The sequence below is a fragment of the Vanacampus margaritifer genome, chromosome 7 (assembly GCF_051991255.1).
Source record: "Vanacampus margaritifer isolate UIUO_Vmar chromosome 7, RoL_Vmar_1.0, whole genome shotgun sequence".
In the NCBI taxonomy this organism is placed as follows: Eukaryota; Metazoa; Chordata; class Actinopteri; order Syngnathiformes; family Syngnathidae; genus Vanacampus; species Vanacampus margaritifer.
In genome coordinates this window covers 2035649-2044504 of record NC_135438.1, presented here as the reverse complement: position 1 = coordinate 2044504, position 8856 = coordinate 2035649, and the positions used below count along the sequence as shown (strand labels likewise).

The following is an 8856-nucleotide window of genomic DNA, read 5'->3' as shown; positions in this document are numbered from 1 at the left end:
ACGGCATCCCTTTTCTGAAAACGTCTGGCAGTCAAAGAGTTAAAAATAAATAAATAAATACTTGGTTTGCACTATCAAGTCTCTGACAGTGTCTAGAATACTGCTGCTCGAGTGCTGAATAGAACTTGGTGAAATATGCATACTTTTTTTTTTTTTTTTAAATTCGTGATGCTGCTCCAGTGCTGACTAGAACTACGAGGAATGTTTTTGGCCAATTCACGTGCTTACTTTGCAACATCAAGGCTCTGCAAGTTTTCAAAATGCTGTGGCCCGAGTGCTGACTAGAACTAGGAGCTGGATTTTTGACAAGCAATGGCATACTGCCTTTAAATTGTACAAGCTGCATAATTGTCTTTTTAAATGCAGCACCAGCAAAATCCGTGAAATGTTCCATAGTGCTCGAGTGCTTACTAGAATCAAGATGACTTTTTTTTTGTTACTATAGTATCTGACACTCTTCTGAATGCTGCCACTGGTGGTCTTTTTTTTTGATTTGGATGAATTTGCTTCGTTTTCATAGTTCAGATTTAGAAGTTGTCCAAAATGCTGCTGTTGCTGCTGCTCGAGCGTCGAGTAGAACTAGCACGACTACTTTTGTAGTGTCAAGACGGCTATAGAAACATGGTCTGCGTATATAGAATTTTTTAACCTAATTCCGGTTACTTAATTCTGTCTGTTAGCGAGAGCCATTACATCGTGATAACTTACATTGATGTTTCTGCATTTGGCAATTTATTATTATATTATATTATTAGTATTAGGGATTTTTTTTAATGGGCTTTAGGTGAACTGATGAATACACGCACGCACGCACGCACACACACACACACACACGCACATACACATACAAAAAAAAAGTATATATATATATATGTGTGTATATGTATATATATATGTATATGTATTTAAAAAAAAAAAAACATTTATTAATTTTTTTTTAAATTGATTTGTTGGTTTTTAAAAAAAAAGAAAAAAAAAAAGGAGAGCAATGATGATGTCAAATCGAATGAACAATACTGAGCTCTCCTGTAGAAAAAAAGCAAAAAAAAAAAAAAGGAAAAGACGGCTCGGAGACGGTCAGCTGCTGAAAAGCTCGTTTTATCTGACACCAGAGTGACATTCAGAAAAACAGAAACAGAACCGCACATGCAATTTGAGGGATGGAAGGGAAGGAGGTCTGCTAGGTAGGTGGGGGCTTGTGGAGGAGGAGGGGGGGGGGGTGTTAGGATACACATCACATGTAAAACAACACCATCCTTTCTGTGACCCTTCAACCCCACTGGCATTTTTATTCTATGACATATATATAATCTTCTCTATTCTCAAATGTCTAACTGTACAGCTACCATAACATATTGCATATCTCCAATGTGTGTGTGTGTGTGTGTGTCTGGGGGGGGGGGGGCAAGGGGCTTGGGGGGACTCAATATTTATTTCATACTTGCGGCTTCTCTGAAGAAGGCCGAAGATGACGTCGGCTACAAAACACCGCGTTGACGTCCACCTGACGTCTTTACATTGGCACTTTGCAAAAAAACCACACTCGGCCAGGAGGATCGGACCAGAACCGACAAGCCGCCAGCCAATGACAACAATCCACGAGACAAATGAGGATCATTTGTTGGGCCGCCGCTTGCCAAAGTCTGTTTGTTCTCTTGCTACACGTCGGCAGACTTGAGTCAAATGAGAGTTTGGAAAAGCAAAATCGAGAGGAATCGGTGGGTTTGGAGCCTTAAAGGAGACGTGTTAAGTCTTTTTTTTTCTCGGCGTCGTGCTAACCTGGCATCAAACAACTTGCAACTCTGCTTAGTTGTTAGGAAGTGAACGTGTTTCCGTGTAGTCCGACTGTCATTTGTGAGAAAAGGAAAAGATGAAAGTGAAGAAACGCCTCTGCTCGAGCGCTGACCAGAACTGCAACTTAAATCAATACAATTGTTTAGCTGAACTATAAAAGTGGCAGCTTTAGGATTTCTTTAAAACATCTAGAAGGCTGCTGCTCGAGTGCTGAATCAAATCAGGAAGATTTTTTTTAAAAAAAAAATTTAATTAACATATTTACTTCGTTTCACTATAAAACTAGGAACACCGCTACGTCTCTGAAAGTCTCCGTCTGCTCCAGAATGCCGCTGCTCGAGCGCAAACTAAAACTAGGGGAACTGATTTAGTTTGACATTTATTAAGTGGCAGCACCAGCAAGTCGCTTAAAGAGTCTCCATCTGCCCCACAATGCTGCCGCTCGAGATGTGACGAGAACTTAATATTCGAAAAATATTCGATTGGCAACTCTGTCGGCACCGTATCAGAATTCTGTAAATCTTTTGAATGCAGTTGCTGATGCTATTCGAGTGATGACTAGAACTAGTTTTCTTGCACTTCTCTGAAAAGTCTTTCAAATAGTCTATATTGGGTCCAGAATGCTGCTGCTTGAGTACTGACACTTTTTACAGGGATGTGATTTGACCAAAGTGAAATTATCTGAAAATTTAGCTGGGGGTCTGGGGGCCGCTGGCACCCAGCTAGGTCCAGTCCAAAAACATTGGACTGCCTTTGCTTTTAAAAACTATCACTGAGAATATCATCATATCGAACTAATGTGATTACTAAGTTAACACATAAATAATGTTGAAGAGTTCAAATTTCATGAACAAATAATTGTATCATGACCAAATGAAAAGTAACTCATATTAGAGCATACCACAAATGTCTTTGTTATAGCAGAGGATGTTATCTGTCGGAGTCATGTGCATACACAATGAACTACTAAAAAAAAAAAAAAAAAAATTGAATTTTTTTTGGGGGGGGGGGGGGGGAGATAAAAAAAGCGGAATTCCGCGGATTAGCGGAAAAATCACATCCCTGTTTTTATGAAGGTATTTAAAAGTCCCTTTTCCATAATATGTCCCCTTTAAAATGCAAAGAGACACAGCAGAAAGTTCGCCATTGGTGCGTGGAACAAGTCAAAAGACGGCCAACAGGGGGCGCAACACATGACAATTAAACGAGCAAAGGTGTAAAAGCAGCCAGGATACGTGTATAAAACTGTTCGGACCTCAGCTGGGACGGAGATCAAATTCCACGCGGCCCCTTGACCTGTGACCTGTGGTTAAAAATGCCACGTTGGGGCATCCAAGACTGATGCTAACAGTTTTGGGCCCACGCCTGCACTCTTTTTTTTATCACACATGTTTAGCCCTTTTTTGCAGGCACAGTCAAGGAGCCCACGTGTTTTTTTTTTAGTAGTCCGCGGTCCGAGCTCCGAACTCCTGTTTCCAACAAGCAGCAGTGTGGTACGGTAGTCCGAACGCATCCATTTGGATTTTCCTCGTCCAAAGTCTCAACTTAGTCATGAGGGAAGTCAAACGTGGCGACATCTAATTTTGGGATTCCGTTGTCGCAAATTACGAGCTAACTGTGAAGGAAGGGAAAGTTCCTGATGTCTTACTGATCCAAAGCACTTTTAGTGGTTTATTCAGACCTGGCAAAGACACTGAAGACCTGTTCGCAACCACGCAGCAGTACATTTCGTTCGCGTTCATTTTGGCTTCCATTTGTCAAGAGTCTGAACCGAACCATGAATGATATAAAAGGTACTGATGCATATAATTGTTCCGAACCGTGTTTAGGGTTTCACTTTGAGACCTGACAAAGACACTGAAAATCTGTTTTTCCACAAAGCAGCAATCAGGTTTTGGTTCAGTTCATTACAATTTTTTTTTTTTTAAGTCTCTAACTGACGGAAACCAAAAGGTGCCAACATAACTGATACACTTTTAGTGGTTCATTTCAGACCAAACGACCTCCAAATATCTGATTCCACAAAGCAGCGGTACAACTTGGTACGGTACACGTTCATTTGGGTTCATGTTACCCAAAGTCTCTACGAGACGACCAGAGACGCTACCAGAGATTCTACCTAACCATGTCAAACACACATACTGGCAAATCACTGATCCGAACCACTTTTAGGGATTCACTTTCAGACCCGCCGAAATCTGAAGACCTGTTTTCACCAAGCAGCAGTACGGTTTGGTTTTCATTTAGCCAAAGTCAAACATACTGTCCATTGCCAATACTTGCCCAAAGTGTTTGGTCAGGGTGTCGGTTTAGCCTCCAACTCAGCAACTGGACCAGGCTGCTTGGTGGAAATATGTCTTTGGAGGACAGACACATGGACATTCACGCACAAGATCACAGAGCATAACCTGGCAATGTCCCGTACCTAACAAAATGCACCTGTCGGTCGATGCTATTGTTAGCGACGGTGCTATAAAAATGCAGACCACCAGCCGCAATCCAACCGCGGCGGTTTCGGTTCAAACAACCGGAGTCCTGAATCACGGCTTAGATTCAACTGGCAGATTTCAGATTATCTACCACAGTCAAACCCGGGGTCCGAAACTCCTTGCCCGTCATCCAAGATTCGGGAAGAACCGGTCGCTCTTAGGACGACCAATCCCGAGCGGCCGAGCGACAGAGAACAGACGGTTCAAAGACGAGAGATTTGGTTCTGAGTTCCGAGCGTGGTCTGATGACGAAAAGTTTCATCTGTTCTTCCGGGAGTTTGCGTCCCTTTCCCGACTGCTCTGCGTGTTTGTTTGCTGACAGGTCAGCGAGAGGCTGCTGAGGGCGTCGGAACGATTCTCCCCCGCGTCTTCGTCTGGGTGCTCCGCAGAGTCCTGGCGGGGGCGGCCGGGACTCCTCTGGAGTCCTTTCATGGCCTGGATGTCGGAAGCAGAGCCGTGGTTCTTTGGGGTCGGGTGCTCGTAATGGTCTAGGTTTGATGGGCGACGCTGGGGATCCGGATGCCGAGTTGGTGAGATGTGGAACCCGATGCCTTCCCCTAGCGCCACCTGCAGGCTCCCCTCAGGACTGCCGGCGGCCGATGACGAGTCGCTCTGGGACGGGCGCTGCAGACAGAGAAGCCAGTTTACTTCCAAGTTTGCACTTCTGCCAAACAAGACCGATGGGTGATACCGTTGCGTTCCATTCTGGATCAAAGTCAACAATGATTAGCTTCTTCCCGGGTCCGTGTTTTGTGAAAAATGCTTTTGTCGGCCTGATGTAACCTTGCGAAGTAGCAACGAAATAAGCAAGTAAACAAAGCAAACAATAAATAAATGCATGAATGAATGAAAAATTGGATGAACCTGATTGAACAAAGGATGGCAAGCAAGTTAATGGACTTACAAATGGGCAAGTAAAAAACAGACTGACCAATTAATAAATTAAGGAGCTAATGAGCAAGGAAGCTAAAGTATAAATGAAGGAACTTGCAAGTGACCAAACAAATGAATAAACAAGCTAAATAGCCAATTCACAAAATAAACCACAAAAAAAGCAAACTATCAAAAAGAGCAAATAACTGAGAACAAACAGACAAAAAAAAAAGACAAACGAGCTAATGAACAAACGAGGAAACTAACAACAAGCTAACTAACTGATAAGCAAACAAATAACCACAAGACAACCAAACAACCAATCAACAAAACAACAACGAAACTAGCAAACAAACACAAATTAGCCAACGGACAAACAGGCAAAATCATTTAAGTCAATACGTCAAATGAATGACCAACTGACCAAAAAAAAAAAACACTTAAGGAAAAAATGAGCAAACGGCCAAGCTAGCTAGCTAGCTAACTAACTAAAGCAAATCAAACAATAAATAGTACCAACAAAACGAATTAACAAATCACTGAGCGACCAGCGAGTAACTAGAGCTTTTAAATCATCGCATCTTCGGAATAAACGGACTTACGACGACACGGTTGCAATAGAATCTCAGGCTACTTGGTTTTAGCCTCCCAAATTAGAGGAGGGGGGGCGGGGGGGTATCCTCCATCACAAATACTTTCTATTGACGATATTGTGAAAGTGCTCGTGTTGACCGAGTGGGATCTTAAGAGGGGTGATATTGGACAGACGGGGTTATTGGTGCAAAAACAATCAAAAGCAAACAAGCAGGGGTGAGAAGAAAAAGGCGCTCGAAAACAAAGAATAAACCCCGCGAGAGATGTAACGAGATTAAGGAAAAACATGATAACCGGAGAGAAGAATGCGAAGGCAAGCGCAAGCCAAGAACGACGGCGGCCAACTAAGCTGAGCGCCAGCCATGCTAATTAGCTCAGCGCCGCCGAGCGCTACCGGATCACAGAGGCACCGAGCTTTACAAAGCCACCAGGTAGAGCGGGAGAGGGAGGGATGGGTCGCCATGGATACACAAGAACGAAAAAAGACCAGGAGCTCTTTGTTCTTGTTGCGCACACACGCCAACGGAGCGAAGGGTGCGAGTCAACGTGGATGCAGCTTGGATTAGGTGAAGCGATAATAAGAATTAAAGCTAAGTTGGGAGATGCCAAGAACTCAATGTGAGCACACGAACAACGCAAATCGTAATCAGAGAATCTCTGGGACTGAATTGGAAATGTCCAAAGAGAGGCTAAAATGACGGCTTCAAACCAGGATGGCAGACTTTTTTTTTGTGTGTCTTTTTAGTCATGGCTTCTTGAGACTTTTTTGTGGGTCTATTGATGATAGACATATCTACCAAATTTCATGTTGCCAAGGGAAACTGGCTCCGGGGCTGAATTTTCGCAGAAGCCCCCTTTTTCCACTCGAGGAGCAAAACACAACTAAGTGTAAATTGTGAACACGCCGGATCAAACTTTGCCACCAAATTCCAACCACACACAATAACCAAAACACAAATGGTTTACAAGTTAAGAGTCACACTGGTGTCTTAATGCGTGGTTTAAATTTGGTAGCACTAACACAAAATATCTAGGAGGAGTTGGTTTTTGAATTTTGATTCACCTCTGAAAAAAAAAAGTCAAAATGAACCTAAAATTGAAACCAAATAGCAGACCTCATTTAATGCATGGCTATGCGAGACTTTTTTTGTGGGTCTCCCAATGATCAACATGACCACCAAATTTCATGTTGCTAAGTGAAAGTGGCTATAGAGGCTCATTTTTTTTCTCAAATTGGGGATGAAATTACCCAAAAATGACCTAAATGGCAGACTTCGTGTCTTTTACAGCATGAGAAAAAAAAAGCAAAATGACCCTAAAATTCGAACCAAATAGCAGACTTCATTTAATGCATGACTTTGTGAGACATTTTTGTGGGTCTCCCAATGATCCACATGACAACCTAATTGACATTCGACCTGATTTTTTATTTTATTTTTTAATTAACACGTGGGACAAAATTAACCTAAAATGGCCACTTCAAACATTCATGGCTTTGTGGGCTTCCTAATGATAGACATGACCACCAAATTCCGTGTTGCTAAGTGAAACTGGTTTTAGGGGCTCTTTATTTTTTTCCCCCTCCACACTTGGAGATGAAATGACCCTAAAATGGTCACATCAAACCAAAATGGCAGACTTCATGTGTCTTTTACAGCATGACTTCTTGAGACTTTTTTGTGGGCTTCCTAATGATAGACATGACCACCAAATTCCGTGTTGCTAAGTGAAACTGGTTTTAGGGGCTCTTTGTTTTTTTCCCCCTCCACACTTGGAGATGAAATGACCCGAAAATGGTCACATCAAACCAAAATGGCAGACTTCATGTGTCTTTTACAGCATGACTTCTTGAGACTTTTTTGTGGGCTTCCTAATGATAGACATGACCACCAAATTCCGTGTTGCTAAGTGAAACTGGTTTTAGGGGCTCTTTGTTTTTTCCCCCCTCCACACTTGGAGATGAAATGACCCTAAAATGGTCACATCAAACCAAAATGGCAGACTTCATGTGTCTTTTACAGCATGACTTCTTGAGACTTTTTTGTGGGCTTCCTAATGATAGACATGACCACCAAATTCCGTGTTGCTAAGTGAAACTGGTTTTAGGGGCTCTTTATTTTTTTCCCCCTCCACACTTGGAGATGAAATGACCCTAAAATGGTCACATCAAACCAAAATGGCAGACTTCATGTGTCTTTTACAGCATGACTTCTTGAGACTTTTTTGTGGGCTTCCTAATGATAGATATGACCACCAAATTGTGTGCTGCTAAATGAAACGGCTTTTAGGGGCTGAACTTTTGCAAAATCCCAGGGAGCGCAACCGAGCCAGTTACATCGAGGACTCCGACTAAATGTCAATTCTCACCTGGATGAACACGCCTGCACAATCTTGTGAATTTTTGACCCTCGTAAGAATCCGCGATGTCTCGACCAGTTTGACAAATTGATGCGGATGTCAGCCGGTCACGCATCCACCCGTGCACACACTCGTCAATCCATTCATGCGGTCGTTAATACCCGTGAGTGCGCGGCCCCGCTGTTGGCTCCGGGTGAGCGGAGGGACGCCCAGGAGGCCGGGGAGGCCAGCCGGGACGGAGGCCCGTCCCCGGGGTTGGCGGCGGGGTGAAAGAAGTCCGCCGGCAGCTGGAAGAGCGGCGAGGACCTGCGGCCGCCTTCCAGGCAGCGTACGCGCTCATCTGCAAAACGCAATGAAGTGTCGTCGGTTCGCATTTCGTTTGCAACGTCAGATTTGGACAAGTCTCAGCTCTTATTGTTTCACATTTGGGATCATGTTTCATTATTTCACAATGTGAGACGGCGTCAAGTTTGGCTGTTCCACATTTTGTGACGTCACATTTGACTGTTTCACGATTTGCTATTTCAGGACTTGATCGCCGTTCCAATATTTTCTGCTCCAAATTTGGCTCCATTTTGAAGTTTTGCTGTTTTTTTTGTTTTGTTCCGTCTTTTGCCATTTTGCAGTTTCAGTGTTGCATATTTTGCCATTTAATTTGATACCAGTTCAAGTTCCAGTTACATTTTGCCATTTTGGATTTCTCTGTTTTAGGTCGCTCGGTTTGTCAATTCCTTTTTCGGCGTTTTGT

At 43.1% G+C, this 8856-nt stretch overlaps 1 protein-coding gene across 8 annotated transcripts in view; it reads right to left on the bottom strand.

The window, feature by feature from the left end:
* Nucleotides 1-1082: 1082 nt before the first annotated feature.
* cacna1ib (calcium voltage-gated channel subunit alpha1 Ib) overlaps nucleotides 1083-8856 on the bottom strand; it is a 136381-nt gene continuing 128607 nt past the window's right edge. For 7 of the 8 annotated variants that reach the window (XM_077569871.1, XM_077569872.1, XM_077569875.1 and 4 more), the window contains 2 exons: nucleotides 8270-8448; nucleotides 1083-4907 (listed from right to left, as the gene is read on the bottom strand). In XM_077569871.1, the coding sequence (XP_077425997.1) occupies nucleotides 4542-4907; nucleotides 8270-8448 (545 nt within the window). In that variant the 3' untranslated portion in view covers nucleotides 1083-4541. The remainder of the gene's footprint in view (nucleotides 4908-8269; nucleotides 8449-8856) is intronic. The other variant, XM_077569877.1, reaches the window with a different exon arrangement.